The sequence below is a fragment of the Folsomia candida genome, unplaced genomic scaffold, assembly GCF_002217175.1.
Source record: "Folsomia candida strain VU population unplaced genomic scaffold, ASM221717v1 Fcan01_Sc002, whole genome shotgun sequence".
Lineage (NCBI taxonomy): Eukaryota > Metazoa > Arthropoda > Collembola > Entomobryomorpha > Isotomidae > Folsomia > Folsomia candida.
The window spans coordinates 261,400-284,140 of NW_019091194.1; the positions used below are offsets into that span (position 1 = coordinate 261,400).

The 22,741-nt window shown below is 38.4% G+C and overlaps 3 protein-coding genes across 5 annotated transcripts; all 3 read right to left on the minus strand.

Moving 5' to 3' along the window:
• Positions 1-9,565: 9,565 nt before the first annotated feature.
• On the minus strand, positions 9,566-16,007 carry LOC110844872. Of its 3 annotated transcripts, XR_004834050.1 has the most exons (8): positions 14,807-16,007; positions 14,243-14,441; positions 13,677-13,838; positions 13,040-13,147; positions 12,806-12,964; positions 12,357-12,486; positions 11,968-12,288; positions 9,566-11,781 (listed from the first exon to the last, which is right to left on the minus strand). XR_004834050.1 is itself a non-coding variant. In XM_035848093.1 (7 exons), exons 2-7 carry the CDS (start codon positions 14,265-14,267, stop codon positions 12,057-12,059), a joined length of 816 nt encoding a protein of 271 aa, XP_035703986.1. In that variant the 5' UTR covers positions 14,268-14,441; positions 15,178-16,007; the 3' UTR covers positions 9,566-12,056. The 3 variants fall into 3 exon arrangements, 2 of the variants coding, with proteins under 2 accessions (XP_035703986.1, XP_021946890.2); XM_035848093.1 differs by having other exon boundaries at positions 9,566-12,288; positions 15,178-16,007; XM_022091198.2 differs by having other exon boundaries at positions 9,566-12,288.
• A 1,013-nt stretch (positions 16,008-17,020) lies between these two features.
• LOC110845168 (WAS/WASL-interacting protein family member 3) lies at positions 17,021-18,006 on the minus strand. The gene is made up of 2 exons (XM_022091536.2): positions 17,849-18,006; positions 17,021-17,332 (listed from the first exon to the last, which is right to left on the minus strand). Exons 1-2 carry the CDS (start codon positions 17,934-17,936, stop codon positions 17,133-17,135), a joined length of 288 nt encoding a protein of 95 aa, XP_021947228.1. The 5' UTR covers positions 17,937-18,006; the 3' UTR covers positions 17,021-17,132.
• A 497-nt stretch (positions 18,007-18,503) lies between these two features.
• On the minus strand, positions 18,504-22,036 carry LOC110845258 (acyl-lipid (8-3)-desaturase). Its single transcript, XM_035848827.1, has 5 exons — positions 21,416-22,036; positions 20,572-20,877; positions 20,424-20,472; positions 19,813-19,942; positions 18,504-19,755 (listed from the first exon to the last, which is right to left on the minus strand). Exons 1-5 carry the CDS (start codon positions 21,597-21,599, stop codon positions 19,255-19,257), a joined length of 1,170 nt encoding a protein of 389 aa, XP_035704720.1. The 5' UTR covers positions 21,600-22,036; the 3' UTR covers positions 18,504-19,254.
• Positions 22,037-22,741: the final 705 nt, after the last annotated feature.

Below are 22,741 nucleotides of genomic sequence, written 5' to 3' on the forward strand. Positions count from 1 at the left end.
AGCTGCTTATTTTGCATATTTTGATATAAATATGATCAAAATCGGTTAATAAATGACATAGATACTCAAGTTTGAAAACTCAAAAATGGATAAAAATTATGTAGTTGTAAAAACTTAAATGCCATTGGCAACAACATCTAACAAGGGAACATACCTAGGTGTCCAACGAGTTAAGGGTCGACACCTATACCAAAATGACCACAACACATGACTTATTAAACAAACTGAAGGAATTTCCGTGTAAAATTCACTTTTCGTCAAGTTGTGACGATATTTGTGACGAGCGCATGACTGTCGGGTTGCCAGCGGGAGAGGTCGGCCGCTGAACGATCAGGTCGAAACAGAGAAGCGTCGTCGTCTTCAGAGATTTCAAATTCTTTCAAATTTTGAAAACATCTTAAAATTTTGAAAATTTGAGAAAATTTTGAAATTTTGAGAAAATTTTGAAATTTTGACAAAATTTTGAAATTTTGAGAAAATTTTGAAATTTTGAGAAAATTTTGAAATTTTGAGAAAATTTTGAAATTTTGAGAAAATTTTGAAATTTTGAGAAAATTTTGAAATTTTGAGAAAATTTTGAAATTTTGAGAAAATTTTGAAATTTTGAGAAAATTTTGAAATTTTGAGAAAACTTTGAAATTTTGAGAAAATCTTGAAATTTTGAGAAAATTTTGAAATTTTGAAGAAATTTCAATTCTTTTCAAAATTTCAAGTGGATTTCAAAATTTCAAGTGGTTTTCAAAATTTGAAAGAATTTGAAATCTCTGAAGACGACGTGAAGACGACGTGAAGACGACGACGCTTCTCTGTGGTCGACCTGATCGTTCAGCGGCCGACCTCTCCCGCTGGCAACCCGACAGTCATGTGCTCGTCACAAATATCGTCATAACTTGACGAAAAGTGAATTTTACACGGAAATTCCTTCAGTTTGTTGAATAAGTCATGTATTGTGGTCATTTTGGTATAGGTGTCGACCCTTAACTCGTTGGACACCTCGGTATGTTTCCTTGTAAGATAACTCAATTACAAGTATTAAATAAACAAGCCCCTAAAAGGGAAATCTTAGTGAGGCTTGATGCAACTATCAATATTAAATACATTTTTCGGAAGAGCATTTGCATCGCCGCTCTCAACACTATCTTCAGTTTTATAAAATAATATTTAGAGCGGTGTTGCAAATTCTGTTCCGAAAAATGTATTTAATATTGATAGTTGCATCAAGCCTCACTAAGATTTCCCTTTTCAGGGGCTTGTTTATTGATGAGAAATATTATTGGGGGGGAAAGTGCCCCGCTTTGTTTTTGCCCCGTGGAGGAAACATACCTGTTCACTTTCATTCATGTGATTGATTATGATACTGAATGAAAATGGATTTCTTGCCATTTGAGTGAAAATGACTGAAGGATTCTGTTATTTCAGATGAATGACTGTGAATGAAAGGATTTTGCACTCCTTACACTTTTCAGTCTATGCTTATCACGTGGGGCGAAGTAGAAATGAAGCCGGATGAAGTGAAATGAAATGAATTTGAAAATGTTCAATTAGAAATCCGGATGATTGACTTTTGAATAAAGAATACATTTTTGACCAGGTGTAGTGTGAGAGGATATAGCGAGAGAAAGTTTGCTCAAAAATTGAACTTTTCCCCCAATCTTTATATCCAAAGGGACCATTCATAAGTGCCACATGACTCCTAATTTTTTACTTGATTTTTTCTCCTCTAACTTGCTACACAATCCCGGCGTAACCTGGAAACAAGTTCCATTGTCAGTTAAGGAATTTTCTTGTAAAAGTACCAGATTCTTGTGAGATTCTCGAGAGAAAGCGAAATCTCCAGGACTGACTGTACAATTCAGGAGTTTTTTTTCGATTTCTCCGTATTTCCTGTTCTTGAACTCTTCAGTTCTTTAGAATGGATCCATGTGATTTTCGAGAGAAAGCAGATTCCTCACTGACTGTATATCCGACTTTGAACTATTTTGGCAATTTCCTATCTCCAGTTCTTTAGGATGGATCCATCTTCATAAGAGAAAGTACGACAGAAGGAAAGAGAAAAATAGACCAAAACAGCAACACGAGAAGAATCGGGTGAAAGGTTTTGTATCCAAATCTTTGGTAATCCATAGTTATGTCATGTACAATGTCAAACATGTCGTGGGTTTGGTGGTCCACAAATTCCAGTACTAACTCACGAATGTAAGTTAGTAGTGCTCCCAGTAGCAGAATCAACGTGGGTTTCTCGCTCGAGTGGGTTCATGTTTGCCGACGACTCGTTGGTGTATGAAGTATGAGTGTACGGGCGGTGGCCGCGGAAACGGTGGGGACAGCTGGGGACATTTCCATTATAGCATCACGGGTTGCTTTGAAGATGAATTCGATGTTACTACAGGTTTTGTGTCAGTTTATTCGAATTTGTGTCAGTTTAAACGAAAACTTTAAAAAAAATAAAAAACTCCGAATTTGCAAAATTTTCGCTCGATTTTTTACGATGTCAAGAGTTGCAAATTAAAAATCGAGCGAAAATTTTGTGAATTCATCAAGTCCGGAATTTTTATTTTTTTAAAATCGAATGAACTGACACACTCTGTAGTCGCATCGAATTCATCTCCAAGGCAACTCCCCCAAGTGCAAAAACTTTACCATTGTAGGATAGGAGAAGGAGGGGTTTATATAATATGGGCAGATGATGCGGACATCCATGAGGACATTGTCCCTCTGTCCACACCCTTCCGCGGCCACTGTGTCCTGTAGAGGATAATGCAACAGAATTCGTCGTTGAGCTATAGATAGGCCACAAATAATAGGAAATGGATTTCTGCTGCTGCTGCTGTCTCAACCAGTCAGGAATGGCTCTCTATTTCTTTTATCTCCATTCGCCAAAGCTCAAACTAAGCCGGAGTACAGTCCACTTAGCCAGGAAACGAGTTATGCCATGTTCATTTCACCATTGCATAACGAGCCAGCCTACATAAAACCGGACGGATGGATGGGGAAAGATTCCCTCTTGCCATGGGGGAAAGGTCTGATTCGTAGACTTTAAGGCGAGCTAAGCTGCTCGGGATATTAGTTCCTTGGTCTTTGATGCCTTTTCTGTTGGCCATGAGACTGGAATAGAATAAGAGATTTTCCTCGCTGAATTATTACCTTCTGCAAAACGGCAACGGCAACGGCTGGCTGTGTGTCTTTTCTGGAGCCAAATCCGGAAACCGAAAGAGAACATGCAGACAAACATAGAAAGACAACCACGAGGCTAACTTCACCAACGAGCTAACTAGCTTAAGGGGGCCTCCCAGCGGATGCTCTCAGATTTTGGGCAAAACTAGTGTCAATCAAGCACAAATTTAATTATGGAATGAAATTTTCAAAAAACGCGATCTCCCAATGGGCATTTTTGGCAGAGATATTTGCATCCCAAGAGGAGAACGAGCACAGTAAATTTGAAAAGTGTAAAATTTGTCAACTTTAGGATGGGTTTTGGCCTTTTTGGATACAAATATTTGTGTCAATTTATCGCAAATTTAATTACTCAGAAATTTGAAAATGACACGATCTTCCTAATAGCACGTTTGGCAAAGATATTTGCATCGGAAGAGGAGAAAGCCCAACCAAAATTCGAAAATTTTTACACTTTCCAAATTTCTACGCGTTTTCTCCTCTTTGGATGCAAATATCTCTGCCAAACGTGCTCATTGGGAGATAATTTTTTTCGCAAATTTCATCCTAATTAAATTTGTAATCGATTGGAACTAGTTTACCTAAAATCGGAGAGCATCCGCTGGGACACCTCCATTGTAAGTGGTCTTGTGTAGGAGTTACAGCAGCGGAAGGATAATCGAGTTCGAGAACAGCACACCAAAACTCCTAACCAAGTATTATCTTCAATTCGAACAGTTCAAGTGCCAAATAACCCAATTGAGTCGGTCTAATAATAAGAAATCAACCGACCAAACTAGCACGCAAATAAAGGAAGAGCAAGAGAAAGTTAAGGAGGAGCGTTTTTGCAGCGGAAGGAGGACACTAGGCAGCATGGAATATCCCGTCGTGTGTCTGCCTGGCAGGGTCGACTTCTTTGTCCTATTAAAATTCCCAAACGACCGTTTTTTTCTTTTCCACACTTCCCTCTCTCTGTTATTATCGGGCAATGGCCGCGGAAGTGTAGGGGGACAGAGGGACAATGTCCCCAGGGTTGTCCGATTTCCCCCTCATCCCCTATCCTGTAATGTTAACCTCTTTCATACTACTGATTTTTTAATAAAATTTCTCTCGGGTACGACGTCGATTTCATAATTCCACCTGATCCCAATCAATTAAAATTTTTATGATTTCCTATAAAAGGCGGAATATTTATTTCAACCAGATTCCACGTTTTGAGTTATTTATGACGAAAAACACGAAAAATCCACTTTTTACCATTGGTCGGTATAGGGAAAATTCCAAAATTTGCGAAGAAAAATGTTCAAAAAATTCTCTTTTTACGATCGAGTTTTCCTCAAAATACCAATGAAATACTCATATTTTTAAGAAATTCTGATGTCAGTACACATATTCGTGTATTTCGTCCTGAACAGAAAATAAAATACTATACACACATGTGTATTGGTACTTCGTCCTTAAGAGGATTGTCCCCACATGTCCCCACGGCTTCCGCGGCCACTGTTATCTGGTCCCAAGTTACGTAGAAGAAGAACAGACTACTCGTAGGAATACCCAGCAGTCAGGACTAACTACGAAAACGAGGCAGAGGAGTCCGCCAGTCAAGTCAACATGGTCCAATTGACGCATTTTTCACTGCAGCTGAGGCAATGGAGCGAGAGTGAAATATGTGTAATCTCTGGTTCGAAATATCAATGCGATAATGGAGAAAAGTTGGGTCTGGGTCAGATTCTGATCTAAACCAGGGAACCAAGGCAGCAGTGAAAGTTGGCAGGGATTCCATTCTGTGCTAGTTTTTAGGTAGACGTTTCCTGTTGGGGGTAGGGTTTCGCGGTGGTTTTAACCACTATCCAAAAACCAGTTTTAAACAGTTTTTGACACCGAATTTTGGAAAATGTTAAAAAATATCGAAAATGTAAAATATTACAAGTTCTTAATTACTGATCTTTCTCTAATCCTTTAACGTACATGCAAATATGTTATCTCCATTAATTTTGTACTCTTTAGCGAGTCATAAGGCATGGTTTAGAAACTTTCTTAATTTCTCATAAGAAAGACAAAAGTTTTTCCAGATTTCGTGACATTACACACCAAACAAAATGCTCAAAATTAACTGGAGATTAGATATATCTTTGCATAGATTTACAAAAACCTCGTTAACATAAAATTTGAAAGATTTTGCCCTATTTTTCAATTTTGAAGATTTCGGACAATGAAAGCAAAATACTGATTAGTTGTGCCCTAACATGTACATTTTGCTCCATATCCCAATTTTTGACGTTTTGAACAGTAAGATTTTGGGCGGCAAAAGCGCAACACTAGTTAATTCTGCTCTAAATTGTAAAATTTTTGCTCAATTTTGCTCGATTTTACCCATTTTGGACACTTTTCGACTGTCCAAAACCGGCTTGCACATCAACTACGAAACCCTGTTTAGTTTAGGTGGTCTTCTTCTTCTCAGTCCTTTCATTCATTCATACCTCTCTCGAGAGGAGGAAAGTTTGCTTCAAGAGTGAAAGTGATGATGCTTCCCTCGAGCTGTTTCCTCTCTTGCTGCTTATTCTCTTCTCCTAAATTGTAAGTGGGCGACTACAACCAAGTGAGACCACTTTCAACCCAGTATTCTCAACTTTGAACATTTTGAACATATTTTCCACTTTCCGATCCGATATGTAGGTGACTGACTGACACTGCATCACACTTACAACTGGAGAAAGTTTCACTTTCTCCAGTTCCAAGGGAAATTGATGCCCGGCTGTCTTGACGTTGGTTGGTTGGACGTCAAGCAAAACCCGACCAAATCCAGGAATAATGCATGTGACATGTGATGGCCAATATTGTGACACAACTTTATATCCCTGTCTGTCCTAAATTCTGTCACTTTTCGTCCTGATTTTGCATACTAGAGCAGCTCGATAAGTGCTGGGACCGACACGGAAGGACGGACGGGATGTAATCAAACTACGTTTTCCAAACAAACGCAATTTGCTCGACTATCGCAGATTCGCGAAGAACAAACTCATTTTCCGCGTGAATGAAGAACCCGGCACGCGGATGGGTCGGGTATAGAAATTGAGGAGGAAACGGGTGGATTTGGTGTCATAATGTTAAATACATACGTGGTAAGCAGTAAGTGACCGCGGAAGGGGTGGGAACAAAGGGACAATCACAGTCATGTTTACATCCAGTGGCCGCGGAAGCGTGAGGACGCAGAAGGACAATGTCCCCACGGTTATTCGACGTCCGCATCATCTGACCATCTTATACACTGTTAAAAATCCGGTAAAGTCACATATATTACTGGTAATGATTTGGTAATAATTTCCTACCCGATTGGTAGTACATAATTTGTTTCTGAGTGGTAAATTTTTCATTACCACGACATTACTAAACGGTAATGTCCTATTACCATAGTGCCGGTAGAGTCATAAATGTACTCCGGGCAGTAATAATTTCCTACCAGTTTTCTAATCCTAAGAGTGTATAAACCTCTCCCTCTAGAGTGTAAGTGTCCCCACGAGTCCCCACAGCTTCCGCGGCCACTGTACGTACGTGGCAAGTGGCAAACTGTGCAAAGTACTAGAGAGACAAGATCCGAATTGGTATGAAAGTTCCGTCCATATGCTAATGAACATAAATTGCCTCACGTTCATGCCCCGTTGAACCTGATACCGTGCAAATTGTGAACGTGAAAAAGATGGCAATGATTTGCCAATGGATGGATACGATATAGGATTGTCTGATCTCTGAACACATCTGCATAATAAAAATGATGCACTAATTTGTAAATTGGTCGGTGCGAATATATCGCAAATCTGTTAATGGAATGAGTAGTTTTACTCGTGGGAATCAGCGGGTGTTTTGGGCTATCGTTTAAATGAACATTCGCAATCAGAGAGAAAGCTTATCACTTTCACCATCTCGTTTTTATGGAGGTTGAACTCAGTGGCCGCGGAACGGTGTGAACAATGTCCCTCCAACAATCATCTCCCCATCTTATATAATCCCCTCCCTCCCCCATCCTACAATATTAATGTCCCCGATATCCCCACCCCTACCGCGGCCACTGTTTGTACTACGCACGTACTTTGGAATCAGAAGCGCATTAATTTTATCTGCCAGCCACCTCTGCCGCCAAGTGAACTTTGTAAATTACGAGGTGTGTTCTTCCCTATCTAAAACCGATATCAAATTAAACTTGTTTTATTGTAGTCTTCGAACCATCCCCAAATGAGATGGGACACTGTTTGAACAACCAACCAGCCAGCCACGCCAATCTACACACAGAAATGTGTCCATTTTGTCTTTAGCTGCAGTGCAGCATCGGGCAAACATCCGCACAGACAGGCACATGGTCAACCTACATACACATAGCTGGGCATACCTAGTTTCTCTCATCGGTCGTAATGATTTTATGGAAATATTTCTTCCCGATACGTGTTTGTCTTTTTGTCTTCTGGGAAACGGTAGATTGCCGTTGGGAGATAATTTGAAAGGGTAATACATTCATATGAAGGAAGGGAAAGGTGGGTATGCAATGCAATCTAACCAACTTTCTCCAGTTTCATCGTCGTCGTGGTCCCGGTCCGGATGGAGATCCATTATCTCCTTCAATTAGGAAATCTCCGCTGGGGGTGATCCGATGAATTATATGAAGCGAATACCTTCCTTGTTTTCAGGAGAAAAGTGTAAAGAAGGTAGTGTTGAGTTTGGTATGGTGCATACCTAGTGGCCGCGGAAGTTGTGGGGACATCTGGGGACATTAACATTGTAGGGTGGGAATTATATTCCGCGAAATACCTTGGTTCCTTATTTTCAACCATAAAGTCGTCAAGAACTTGGTGTTAGGTGTGGCAGTGGCCGCGGAAACTGTGTGGGGACATTTGGTGACATTAACATTGTAGGATAGGGGAGGGAGGACTTTATATAACATGGGCAGATATGATGCAAGCATCGAATAACCGTGGGTGGGAACATTGTCCCTCTGTCCCCACGCACGCTTCCGCGGCCACTGTTGCTCCTGCATATCGAGCATTTCTTCTCGAACCACAAGGACGCCCGTAGCTGGATGAAGTTTGCTTACATTAGTTATGCTATTACGACATGGAGAAAGATATAAAATAAATGGCACAACTTTACGATGGGTGCACATGGCATTTGTAATTATTGATTTATTACTTTTCTTCTGCACAGCCTACTTTATGGTTTTATTCATGACTTGTACGAGAATATCCGCAGATGCTCTGTGGATGTACGCATATGTTAGTAGGGGTTGTCTTATCTTATCACTTTCACTGCCACCTACATAACTTGGACTACGTAGATGGACACAGGGTTTCGAGTGAAAGTAACCACTGGGGACGAATAACGGGGAGAAAGTGGTTACTTGAAGGTGAATATTTTGACCTGGGAGAAATGCAAGGCGCAAGAAACTAAGTATATCGAGGAGCGCATAGCTAGATCTTATACGCATCTTACTTGCACTTTCTCCCAGTTTCTTTCACCTCACATTTCTTGCGTTTCTTGTTTTGCACTGCAATAAATGTAGCAAATTGAACGTCGTTTTCCCCGAATTTTGATCGTTTTTACAAGTGCTTCCGGTGCAAGTAACCACCTGCAAGAAATAACGGAGAAAGTGATTTTTTGCAGGTACTAGTATTTTGATCTGAAATAAATGCAAGGCGCCCTTCCGTTATGCTTCATACGGCGCGTGCCTTTCTGGCGCATATTTCTTATACTTTCTCCCAATTTCTTGCACTTTCTGTCATTGCAGTGCAAGAAATTTTTCAAATCCGGAATAATCGAAACCCTGGGTATAAATATACATACATCAAAATACTTTAGGGAATGTTTTATGTTGTGACACGGGGCATGTTGTGGAACACGATACATACGTACGTAGGAAAATGAGATTGCGTATTACGCTACCGTGAAGTATTTGATTCATATAAAAGCATTCCGCAGTCATTAATGTCGGGTATATATCCGCATAAATAAAATAAGCCATAAAGTCTCTAGTAAATTACGCTGATGTGCTTTCACTTTTCGTGAAAATTGAAATGTTTGCTGTACCATTTGGAGAAATTTGGTGTCTGGAGTCTACTTTGTTTAATTTCCTGAGTGAGTGAGTCAGCTTACCTATTAAAATAATTGTCAGGAAATTAGAATTTAATAATTGATGCAGAATTAGAGTGGAAATGGGCAGCAAACAAAGTGAAAGTAGAGATTTGACAACATTTTATTTAAAAAACAAGGGATTATTTTTTATTTTTTCTGGAATAATAATACTTAAAATTGAATTAACGCGTTATATAATTTTTTCCCAGTTTAAAGTACGACTCGATGACTCATCACTAAGATCGTAAAAATAAACCAATTTTTAATTATTTCTCAGGTCTGTGAATTTATTTCAAAATTCTGAACGACAAATTTGTAGTTATTAATGTTATGAGTTGATTAATGGAATGACTAAGTTTTTTAAGACAGTTTCGATGAGCTCTGATTTTTTCTGAAGGTTTCTTAACCTGGAGATCTCCCCCCTTCAAAAACATATGGAGTGTATATTTTTGAAAAATTTGCAACTCTCTGCTCTACAAATTTGTAGTTCAGAATTTTAAAATAAATTCCCAGATCAGAGAACTGATCAAAAATTTGCTGCTTTCAACTCTTTTGGCGATAACTCATCAAGTCCTACATTAAAAGGTCTGTAAGCACATATTATTACACAGATTTTCTAAGATTTAACACTAACAAAACTATGTATGTAGCTACATATTTTACGAATTTTAGCATTTATTTACTACAGGTACCTTTTTTATTCGTTCGTTACAACTACGTATTTTTTTGTATGTGGCACAACCAGTTGTTTCAATTTGCATAATCGTGTTTCCACTTATTCGAACAACGCAGTTTTTTACTACTTTACATACATACTTATGTACATATAGAGCACGTCATAATAAGTAACACACTTCGTATTGCAACAGGTAGGTTCCACAAAGGAGTTTGTGAAAGATGAAGGACTTTCTCTCTCTTTGAGTGAAATGGAGCAGACGTAATAGTGAAAGTTAAACGTTTTCATTATATTGCAATTATCAGGTTCTAAGTAGTTTTACCTTTGTAGTCTAGGATGCTTTAATAAGTAAAGGATGAAAAGTAAAGAGTTAGCATTTACAAGTTCGGTAAAGAATGGTTGTTAAAAAATAGAGGCAAAAAATATGACAGGTTATCTGGCCGAAGTTAGTTTTCCCTTTGTAGCGTGGGATACTTAATAAATGAAGGTAAAGCTGTGCAGAAATTTAAGATAAATAGATAACATTTTAGTTAGTTAACATTTAACATTGTCTAACAAGTTGGGTAAATGTTAGTTTGTTAAAAAATAGTAGGAAAAAATCTGAAAGGTTATCTGGCCGGGGTTAGTTTTCCCTTTGTCGTGTGGGATATATAATAAATTAAGGTATGTAGAGCCATGCAGAAATTTAAGGATGAAAGATAAATATATTTAACATGTTATATTCTGTAACAAGCGTTGCTAAAGGTTTGTTAAAAAATGGGAACAAAAAAATGTGAGAGGTTATCTGGCATAGTTTTTTTTACAAAAAAACTTAACTTAGGAAGATTAGGACTATGCTCCCAATTTTTTTAACAGTAAAATTTCATTTGCAAGTGCGTAAATATTTGTATATATTTTTCCATTGAATTTTAAAATTTGGCTTATTTATCAATTTATATATTAATTATTTAAAATTAATATTTTTCTTTTATCTTATTTCCCTACTCGAAAAAAATATTCTTGGCTGAAAGAGCAGCAGCATTTTAGAGAAAAGTTTTTTTTTCAGATTGTTTCATTCATGGACAGCTTCGTAAATTGACAATTTTCAATAAATACCCTGCGAGAAATCTCATTTAAGCAATTTTGAAAAGCAGTAGTTAATGATTGATTGATTGGTAATTAATTAATATTTAAAGCTCTTTGTTTTCAAGAATAAATATTTTTTTCTGCATACATACAAAATTTTGTAAATGGTTTTCACAACACATAAATAAATAGATAATTTGAATTTGAAAATGGACAGCACAGCGGATTGTTTCTGATTGATTTTTAGCATTGATGATTGATACATTTTTGTGGCAAGATTGTTGTTTTTACTTGTATTTTATACGTAAGAGTAAAATTCTTGTACGAGACTGTGACGGTTACATTCAGATTGGATTGGAGAAAGTTGAAAAGTTTGTGGTACATGTATCTTGTTTTAAATTCATTCGAAATCACATAATTTAGCGGCGCAATTAGCAGCGTTTGGCTTGATGGGAATACATTGTTTTTACTAAATCTAGATAGGTTAGCACATTGAAAGCATATTCGTATTTTTTGGATATTTATCACGATTCAGCATTTATACTTGATTAATTAATTTGTTGCAAGATTATGTCGACATTAATAAAGAAAATTAGAAGGGGGTGATCCCGAGTAAAAATTTGAACGGGTTTTCGGAAGAAAGTTGGCCAGATTTTCTGCAGGGCCCGATTTCCTGTAGGGCCCTATTTTTTACAGGGTCAGATTTTCTGCAGGGCCTGATTTTCTTCGATGCCTAATTATTTTCAGAAAAACCTTTGAAAGAACGATTTCTGTAAAAAAAAATATGCAGAATTATGTACAAACAGTTCCGCAAAATAAAACGGATAGAAATTTTGTGCAAGATTACTCAAAATAATTATGCAGAACACACTATGCATTAAGCTTTTCCGATTACTGCAGAATTCGACACACTTATTTCTACTCGGGGTGATACTAATATCGAGACAAAATAATACCCGTAGTTAAGTAATACTTATGTATAGTTGAACGTTTTAGAGCTGTAAGTAACTCGGTAGGTCGGTCGTAGTCAGCTTATCATCCCATCTCAGATAAACGACGTCTTGATGGAGCTTGACCTCGACAAGCTGGTGAGACAATCTTCATATGAAGGTGGATGTTCCAGGTCGTCCCCTTCCAACCAGTCGGGTGTTCCTGATTCAGGCGACTTGAACGAGCCCTGGTCCGAGGACCCTTGCGGGGTCAGGTACTGCTGCCCGTAACTACTCGGACTTGAATAGTTTGACATTTCGTCGGCAGAAACCATGGCGGTCCGTTCCCTGTTATGTAAAACAAATTGAGTTAGAAATTTGTAAAAAAAATGTGGGATTTTTTTAAAATTATTTACAGCGCGTAAGGACTCGGGCTTCGGGAACGTGGTCGGTGACGCGTTGACCGTCGTGACGATCGACGCGACGAGCTACGTGAAGTGTTCCTTCCACTGAAGCTGTAACTTCTTTGACGTGCTGACGAGTCCACTGTGGGACAATTATTTATAATATTTAAGACCATTATTAATGCAGTTTTGGATGGAAAATGGTTAAGCGTGATGGATTTGAATTCAAAATTAGGCCGCTTTGAGCTTGGAAAATGATAATTTGAGATTTTAAGACAAATTTAAGCCGTATTATGAGAATTTTGCGAATTGACAAAGAATTACAAATAATTATTTTTGTGGCACGTGCTAGTTACTCGAATCACGTGTTCAACACGTGGACTATCCCGCCAGGATTTTCTATCACGATTAATTACTTTCCACTCAATAACATTATATATTATTTGTGTTTATTTACTAACACTCCATAAATTGCAGATAAGCCCTGACTTCGGGCAGATAGCTTATCGACGAATAATTGCTGTCGTCTCTTTTAGGACTGGTAGGAGGATAAGCATACATCGTGGGTGAATTTGGCGTGCTGTAGCGACGTTGTCGTACGTCTAAGTGATTCGTCACACCTGTAATTTAATTAATTAATTAAGTTTTTAACATTTAAAAATTTAATATAAAAAATATATGGATATGCAACTTACTATTCGCAGCAGTGGTTTCCAGTGGGATAGGACTTTTAGGTTTTACACTGGAATAATACGAGTTTGGTGGTCCAGTCGGTGTCGGGGTGGATGAGCGTCTATTCGAGTCTGTATAAAAATTGCATGCATAGATTGTAATAAATAACGGGGTATTTCATAATAATTTTGTGTAATTTACTATAATTTACTGTATAATGTACTGTAATTTACTGTATAATGTACTGTAATTTACTGTATACTATACTGTAATTTACTGTGGGCGTACTCACGACAACGTCTTATTCACATCGCGACTTATTTAGCAAAAAATTGCGATATTTCTGTCGTGAGGGGATTATCAAAAATATAACCTCTAAAACTCTACAATTTAACAAATCTACTGAAAAACACCTATTTTGGTAATGTTTTTATGGATTTCTTTAATTTCTCTTGTTGGGGATGAGTTTGCGAAATAATTTTGTGAAATAAGAACATGCCCAATTGGGTAAATTTGAGAAAAAAATCCCATGGTTTTCCAGCAAACTTTTTGCGAAATCTCGCATATCGCAAAACTTCAGCAGGTATGTTGTTACGCTTAATTTGCGAAGACGTGATTTGAGTACAATTTACTGTATAATTTACTGTATGATTTACTCACGGTAAACGAAAGTGTGCTGTGGGTGTGACGGAGGTAAGGACGCTGGGTCTCTCTCCATCATTGCAGGTACGCTTTCTCTTTCCAACATGGTCCGGACTTGAATCGGAGCTGCGAATCGGTCCGTGTGTACGACGCTGTTGTGAAAGCGGTAGTTCGAGTTTCCTGCAAAATTTGAGAGCATTTTTATTAGGATTTTTGGGATTTTCATTACGAGCATGTCCGCACCGAGGACGTAACAATTTTTTGAAAAAATTAGCGTACAGGTTCGCAAATTAATTTTTTGCGAACCTATAAAAACTGTTTTTCGCAGTTTAATTGAAATATCGGTAGGGGTATTCATTACAGGTTTGCATGTATGCATCATAACAGCATAATTTTAGGTTGAAAATTTGTGAAATAAATTTACGCATTTTGGAAATGCGCAAGTTCGCATTTGAATTTGCCAGCCAAAATTTGTGGTGAATTTGGCAATTTTTTCTGCTAGTGTTTCTAGCTCGTGATGAATACCCCTATTGAAGATAATCAAATGTCATATCAAAATAAATCAATTTATTGGATTAACTAACTTTGGAGATAAGTGGAGTGCGCCATGAGTCCGGATAACTGAGGTGAGGTGCCGCTTCGAGTTAATCGTTGGTGTGACCCGTGACCACCGTTGTGAGGGTTTTCACAATCGAACCGCACCCTGCGAGGGGTCCGAGGTTTACACCGGTAGTGAATCCAACTCCTTCTAATCACTTTGTCTACGCAAGTGCAGCAGGCAAACTGTAAAATGAGGACAATTATAGTACTTTTCTTCGCTTTAATCATGCTCTTTTACATTATTAAACTATTTAAAATTTCAATCAGTGTTTCGGGTGAAAGTGACCATTTGCAAGAAATAATCGGGAGAAAGTGGTTCTTGCAGGTAAATATTTTGACCTGCAAGAAATGCAAGGCGCAAAAAACTAACCCTCGCCGCTGTACTTCATACTGCGCGTGGCTAGATGGAACATATTTCCTGCACTTTCTCCCAGTTTCTTGCACCTTTCATTCACTTTATTGCTTTTTCTTAATGCAAGAAATGTGGCAACCCCACTAGAAACGAGACACTGATTGGAATCAAAAATTGATAAAGAAATTGATCTCACCAAGAGCAAGATAAGCAGTGGAATGCCAGCAAGCAACGGAACAAACGAGTTTTGCCATACATCGAAAAATTTCATGGACTGTGGGACGAACCGTGCTTCAAAACTTAACCACGACCACGACCAACTACGTTCGTGCAACTTGGAATATAACTTTCTCCTCTAAATAAACTTGTGTTAGTGGGTTAGTAGATAAGTTAGTTAGGTTTTGGTTAGTCGTTACATTGTTATTTATTAAACCGCCTCCTTATCAATTCTCAATCAATTAAGCTACAGTTTAAATTTGTTTTTTAGTTCGGCATCATTACAAATTGACCTACAAGCAAGTTATCCTTTAGGAAAAAGATAGGATTAATAGAAAAATATAAATTTACAACGGATTGATTTCGCAAACTTTTTGCAGACTTTCTTCTGATCTTTTCTTTTTGCAGACTTTCACTTTCACATTAATGAAAAGACGTTTTGGCAAGACACAGACTTTTTGATGTTTGATTTGATTGTATGAGGAGAAGATCACCATCTGAGCACCAACTATCACCACCACTACTTGCTTTCTCTATATTATGTCCCTACAAAAACTACCTGTCGGCTTGTCTCTCCGTCCGTCCGTGTGCTGTGCCAAATATCGTGACTATGACGTATAATGCGAATGTATCTCTCATCACTACCACCACCACGACTCATTCACGATTACGGCTACTTTATGATGCCAACAAACAACAGTTGGTGGTTTGGTGGGTGAAAGTGCTGCTGCCGAGAAGAGAAAGTTGTTTTGCAGCAGGAGAGGAGATTCAATGTTGGCAAATGCGCCGTAGAAGTGTTGATATTTTGTCCAGTCCGATCTTCTTTTTTCGTTTACCTTTCTCTTATTTGCTTTCACTTTACTGTTTAGCTTTTCGTTGTTGTTTTTATAAAACATGTGGTCGACTTTTGTAGAAATATAATTAAAATTAGGAGAGAAGTCAGGAATTTACTGTTTATCTTCTATTCCGATGGGAGAGAAAGTGTGTCTCTAAATAAGTCAGGTAAAAGAGTAGTAGTGGGATTACTTTCTATTCTATTATTGACACGGAGGGAGCCTGTTTTCGATCTGTTATTGAGATCATCTGCGTTGCATTTGGCCTATTCTACATTCTACGCGAGGAGGAGGAGGAGGAGACGAGCGTGGAGTAATAAGGAGTGAAATGTCAAAGGGAGACTGAGCCCAGGATGAGGCTCAAGCGGGGGAGAAAGTCGTGTGTGTTGAGGTGGTGGTGGTGGTGGTCCAAGTAATCGATAAGATGGGTTGGCTTTCTTTCAGTGGCCGCGGAAGGGTGGGGACAGAGGGGACGATTGTTCGTGTATCATATGCCCATGTCATCAAAACCCCTCCCACCCCTATCCTACAATGGAAATGTCCCTACGGCTTCCGCGGCCACTGTCTAGAGTTTCTATAGCTATTGCTCATTGGCCGCGGAAGCGTGTGGACAATTTCCCCACGGTTGTTCGATGACCGCATCATATCCCCATCTTATATAAACCCCTCCCTCCCCTATCCTACAATGTTAATGTCCCCAGATGTCCCCACGGCTTCCACGGCCACTGCTTTCTTTCTTCTCGTGCCTGCCTATAACCAATCTTTCTAAGTATGTGACAAAGACCAGTTAAACCTGGCCACTTGGTGCGTGACTGAGTTGAAGTGGAAAGAATGAAGGAGGTCGGTTTTGACTTTCTCCGGTTTCTTTCCAGCTCCATTATGTGGAGTGGACTCAAATAGAGGAGAAAATTAAGGCAGAGAAGGACTTTTGCTGGGTGTCTCTTTTTCATATGCAATTTGTTCCCTTCCATTTACAGTGGTACTCTGTCTTACGAAATGTCAGATTATCTTGTTACATGCACTCTCAATATTTTATGATACAAATTATTACCGGCGGCGGTGGTATGCAATTCTACCGCTTTGGTAATAATATATCTATCAACGAAGGGGAAGGATGACAACTTCAGAGGCTAAATCCTGCTCAGCTTCCAATTTCAGTGCTCTAGAAATAAAAATATTACCGACACCAGAGGCAATTTCTTACCACGTGTGTTAGTGTTACCACGCGGTAGTACCTCCGACGGTAACAATCATATCACAAAGTTATTGAGCGTGTGAGACTGTCTCTCTGGCTGGATTATTTTACTAAATTTGTATGCATGCTGAGAAGAATTCAGAGTGAAAGAAATGCAAAAAATGTATTTGTGTTCTGTCCAAATGCGTATATGCAGAATGATTTATTTAGTGTTGACTGTGCCAAATTTCAGTTATTTTAGTCAGAGTTCAAGGATTTTGAGTGTCATAAGAAATTAATTATCCTGCTGCTGGAGCGGGTGCTGCGGCGGGTGCGGCAGCGACTACGGGAACGGGAGCCGCTTTATTGCACCCGGGAGGCGGTGGGGGCATGATGGCTATGGTGCCGTTTGCTCCAGCGGGAGGGGCTGGGGGACGAGGGGGCGCTGGTCCTCCCGCGGGCGGTGCGGGTGGTGGCGCGGGTGGTGCGGGCGAAGGAGCTAGAAAGAAAGAGAAAATTACGGTGTAACTGAATTAAGTAGCAAGTTTCTGTATTAAGGAGGGGAAAAAAGTAAAACCCCTTTATGGGAATGCCTTGTTTGTCTGTCTGTCTGTCCGTCTGTATCCACAACTTTAGAAGGGATGGGAATTTTGAGACGGCTTTCACCAATGCCGCTCTCACCGATGTGTCTCTAATTTTTGGGGAAAAGTTAACCTCAAAGATGGGTGTTTTAGGTCATAAGGTCACGGCGATGAGGTCAGCGGTGGTGGTCAAAATGGGGCAAAATGAGACGTGGGTGGCGTGATCAGGGACAACGACAAGAAAATGGTAAAACAAGATGTGGATGTGCCTCAGCAAATACAATTCCGCATGGTTTCACCCCTTTGCTACATTTGCTTTACACCGATTTATTCAAATTAAGGAAAGTGCCACAAAATAAAGTTGTCCATCATCCCCAAATTAGTTTCCGACAAGGAAAAACAACGTGATAATGGAGGAGCAAGCTTTCTCTCACCTTGTGGATGCGGATGTGCGACACCGTGATCCAATACCAGGCACAAAGCCACGGCTAAAACGACACTGACAGAGAGGAACGATTTCATTATGACAAAAAGCTAAATTTCCTAAAAGTTTGTCACTTTGCAGAAAGAGAACAAATTGCATATGAACTTTTGGAGCAAGAAAGTTGTCATTTTATACGCGAAGAAATTAGCAAGTTGTGCTTTTTAAGTGGTAAAAAACTTGTATAATCATGAATAATTGTATGTACGTAAGGTTAAATAATTAATTGCTTATTTTGATCAACACTTCAATTTAGACAGGTTTTTAATAATTTCTGGTAATGAAAATGAATTACAATTATGTTCAAAATTTTATATTTTACACAAATGTATCTGTTATTATTTTAATCAACAATTTGGTTTTTAATTTCTGGTAATTTAATGACAATGATGTTCAAATTTAAAGCTTTACACGACATAAATAAAAGGTCAACCAGTGGCCGCGGAAGGTGTGGGGACATCGGGGGACATTAACATTGAAGGATAGGGGAGGCAGGGGTTTATATAAGATGGGCAGATGATGGGGACATCGAATAACCCTGGGGACATTGTCCCTCTGTCCTAACGCTTCCGCGGCCACTGATGCCAAAAATTCAATTTAGGCTGGTTTTTAATTTTATGAACATTCAAAATTTTAAGTTTTACATAACAATTAACACAAATAAAATGTATAGCCTCGAATGATGACAGAATTATTTACATAATCTGTTTCATGCCAAAATCATTTTGACACAAAGTGAGTAAATGAAGTGATAAAGTTAGTAGTAAACAAGGGCAGAAGTGGGTAATAATTTTATTTGATGGACATAAATTCTAGTGAATAGAGCATGAGTTATATTATAATGAGTCGGCATAAACTGTCACTTAACAGAATTACTACGTAATTACTTTACTCTTGGCTCCATTGTGGCAACATCCGTCATTTAACACATAGGACTCGATGACTCATCACCAAAATCAGCACATTTTTGGTATTTTCTTGGCTCTGGGAATTTATTTTAAAATTCTGAATGACGAATTTGTAGAGCAGGTCGGCACCTATTTTTTTTAATACACACTCCAGATTTTGAGACTTTTTAAAGGAGGAGATTTCAAGTTTAACAAGCCTTAAAAAATTGAACTAATCAAAATTGGCTTAAACCACTCACTATAATTCCATTAGTCAACTCAGTGACTATAAATTTGTCGTCCAGAATTTTAAAATATATTCCCGGAACCGAGAAATGGTCGAAAATATGTTTATTTCTACCATTTTCATCAAGTAATGAGTCATCCAGTCCTACCTTAATGCTGTAAATTCCCAGGGCCGAGAAACTATTACAAATATGTAGATTTTGACGATAAGTCATCCAATTCTACCTTAATGCTCTTTAGCAACATCCCGCAAATTTTTCAGGGTCGCTTTAAACGCTTCAAAATAACCAAATTCTTTGTACGGAAGTCCATTCTCCTCCGCAAACTTTTTGACCCTCTTCTTAATAAGGGGACTCCTGAACTGCGGCATTGTTGGGAAGAGGTGATGTTCAATTTGGAAATTTAACCATCCCATCCACCAATCCATGAAAGGCGTCGATTTGACATTAATCGTGTTATGGAACGCGTACTCCACCCAGTGCTGCGGTTCCGCAGTGACTTCCAGGTGGGTGTGGGAAATTGAGAAATTTCCGAACATATACATGCTCCAAAGCCATTTGGCCATGAGGAAATTGAGAATTCCGAAGTTTGTCAGGGCAAAAAGAAAGTGAAGCGAGATGCAAAAAATTTCGAAAAATTGTCCCTTTCTGTAACAGTATTGCGGATGCAGGTACAAACTCCAGCGGATCGTGACGATGAATGTGTGCACAGGGAGGAATAAGATGGCCTGAAATGACGAATTATTTGTATACGTTGATTATAATTTGCATAAGTGATAAGTTACCTGATACTTTATAAAAAAGTTTTTAGCACTTTGCAAATTTTGATTGGAGAAGCATTTCTTGCTGAAGGCGAGAAGGGGAAGCGTGTCTAAATCCACGTCTCTATGGATTCGTTGTGGCATGGCGTGATGTCTGTGGTATCATTTTAAGAAAATACTGGGTAATGGATGATATCAAGATACTTTAAAGTTGAATAAGTTCGTCGAAGATTTTTTTAATCTCACTCTAGTAGCGTATGTTTTTAATTGCAAATTTCTAAAAATTTGGCATTAATTTGATGAGCCTAGAAATAAATCTAACTTACCTACTTTTGATACTTTTATGTAAAAGTTAAATTTTGCTACAAAAAAAAGTCAATTGAAGTAACAATTTTTTTATCAAATCGATAGTTTCGTTCCAAGAATTCACTTTGCATTAAACTATAAAAAGCTGCACTTATCTCAAAACCCATGAAATTGATGCAATTTGCATTTAAAGACCTTCAATAAGCGTATATAGAGTGAGATTTTAAACCTATAACGCATCAAACCGTCATCACATGCAACCTTAATATTCCGATAAGAAACACTAATAAAAAGATATGTATGTACTAAAAAAAGTTACATAACCGTGCCTGTGATGGTTGTGATTCCACCAAGATGCCGACAACCCATTTCCAAATCCTAGAAAAGAAAATTTGCGTTGAGCAAAAATTTTCCCTTGCAAATTATATTTGGCAAAGCGTCATCCTCACTTAATTATTCAAATTAATTGCAACTTGCCATACAGAAACTTTTGCAAGTAGGAATCCACCCGCGGTCTGCCCGTCAGGGAATAGTGGCCGCCTTCATGAGCGAGCCAAACGATCCGGCCGTACGCCATGGTTAACATGAAAATGCCGAGAATTCTGCGACATGCAGAAAATTCGCAATTTGCGAGGATAACCCAGGCAAGAAATAAGTACAGCGAGAACTCCGCAATTCTGCTAAGTACGTGAGACAATGATGGATTGAAAAGGCCGGCCTGGTCAAACTCGGCATGGAGTAGTTTAAATCTCTCATTTAAAGCTTTGTTGTTCCGCTTCTCGGCTGGAATTAGTGATAATCAAGAGAATTATATAAGCGGGAGAGATGTGCATTTATCTGTGAAGATGTGACAGGACAGCTTCTGTTTTTTTAGGCCGAGTCTGGGTTTATGGAGCGGGCATGTACGTCGGTCTGTCGGTCTGTCTGTCTATTCGTCCGTCCGTCCGTCTGTCTTTCTGTCTGTCTCTCTGTTAGTCTGTCCGTCCGTCTGGCACGATTTACTTGAAATTCTTAAAATATGCATATTGGACATAGTTAGAAAACAAGTTCGAAAATATCGAAATCGGTCAAAAACTTAACCATTGGGGGTCATCAGGGTCAGTGGTGTAACATGAACCAAAATATCAAAATTTCCGCAGAAACTTAAATTGTAGACATTGCTAATGTCTTGAAATGAATTCGTATTAGAAAAATTTCATCTCTAGTGGGTGACCCATACCGTTTTTTTTCAAAATCGTCATATCGTCCTAAAATTTACCCCTGAACATAAAACTCTGACTCGGGCTAACTAAAGTCTGCACACTCCCAATTTTTTCCTTACTTTTACTTGGCTCACGTTCACAATCTTCTTCGCTGTCACGTCGAAAGGGTAAAGCGTTCCGAAAGCGAAGAACTCTTTTCATAGATTTGTTATAAAAAAAAATAAGTACAAAAAAATAGCACGAGTTGTTCTTAAAAATGTAGAGCTTATCTGTTATGGAACTGGAGAAACGGGATGGTGGCATCTTCTCCGGATTCGGTGTAGTAATTAATTACTCTGCCTCCCGGGTGGAATTGACTCCATCGTGTCACGTCATAGTAATTGCCTTCTATCAGGACTTCCCGTTTTGCTGAGACTTGGTTTATGTCAAATTTACGTCTATTCTTGTCGTCGTCCGTTGAAGGAAGAGATGGTGCCATTTTTATTTTTTACTGTATTGGTTGGAACTAAATTCAACGGAAAACGTAGGTGGGCAAAGTTCGAAAGTACAATGTTCTCACAAAAGTTATGGTGTAGGCGTATTTATTATGGGATTTAGGACAACAAGGAGTTAAGAAAATTAATGACTTTGATCCCTCACGATTATAAGGTGAAGTTTAACAGAATTGTGAGAAAATGGTAGTGTAAACTACCATAGATATGCTGTGAAGTAAATGAATGTGCGCTGATATTTTATGCAAAATTGAGACAATTCACGCAGATCTTGGTAACATTGTAAAATCCAGAAGTTCCATAAACTTACAAACTTTTAGAAGTGTTTCAAACGAATGTTACAAATTTTTATAAAGTTAATCAAATCAAGGGCGTCTTTTATTTTATTTTGGAAAAGTTCACAAAATTAATTTTCAAAATTTACCGATTTTACAAGTTACCAATGACTGCGTGAATTACTTCAATTCACGCAGGTTTAGAGATCTTACATAGTTCTAATTTACATAAAGCACACATGTGGCAAGGATTTTTAAGGGTCAGAGTTATATTGCATTAATAAGCAATGTTTAAAAAAATATTTGTGCATTGCATGTATTTTCATGTAATTATTTTACTACCACTTTTCCTCAAATCGAGCCATATATCAGAGAAAATGCGATCCAATGAGACGAATAAGAATCGTATTGTCTCAAAATATTTACCCCTTTTTTATATTCATTCATTCTTCGATAAGTGGCAAGAATGACACGTTCTTGTCAGTATGTACGTAACAGAATAAAATCAGCATATTGACATTGCATTAGGCAAATAGATACGCGAGGTTACGAGATTTGAGATAAATCCCGAGATTCTCAATCTTGGGAAACTACTGACAGCTTACTTGTACGTTAGTCCAGTCTAGCATGATCGTTTACATCATGTAATCAGATTTCTGGAGCAGATTGCATTTGCCTG

What these genes read in the sequence shown, in the direction of transcription:
- LOC110844872 (XM_022091198.2), bottom strand. Translation starts at nt 14,881, where the DNA reads ATGAAATTTTTCGATGTATGGCAAAACTCGTTTGTTCCGTTGCTTGCT. An exon ending in GGAAACCACTGCTGCGAATA is followed by an intron (nt 12,965 to 13,039) that starts GTAAGTTGCATA and finishes ATTAAATTACAG; the next exon opens with GTGTGACGAATCACTTAGAC. An exon ending in TTATCTGCAATTTATGGAGT is followed by an intron (nt 12,487 to 12,805) that starts GTTAGTAAATAA and finishes ATTGTCCCACAG; the next exon opens with TGGACTCGTCAGCACGTCAA.
- LOC110845168 (XM_022091536.2), bottom strand. Translation starts at nt 17,936, where the DNA reads ATGAAATCGTTCCTCTCTGTCAGTGTCGTTTTAGCCGTGGCTTTGTGC. An exon ending in CGCACATCCGCATCCACAAG is followed by an intron (nt 17,333 to 17,848) that starts GTGAGAGAAAGC and finishes CTTTCTTTCTAG; the next exon opens with CTCCTTCGCCCGCACCACCC.
- LOC110845258 (XM_035848827.1), bottom strand. Translation starts at nt 21,599, where the DNA reads ATGCCACCATCCCGTTTCTCCAGTTCCATAACAGATAAGCTCTACATT. An exon ending in TGAACGTGAGCCAAGTAAAA is followed by an intron (nt 20,878 to 21,415) that starts GTAAGGAAAAAA and finishes CACTAATTCCAG; the next exon opens with CCGAGAAGCGGAACAACAAA. An exon ending in ACTTTTTTATAAAGTATCAG is followed by an intron (nt 19,756 to 19,812) that starts GTAACTTATCAC and finishes TCGTCATTTCAG; the next exon opens with GCCATCTTATTCCTCCCTGT.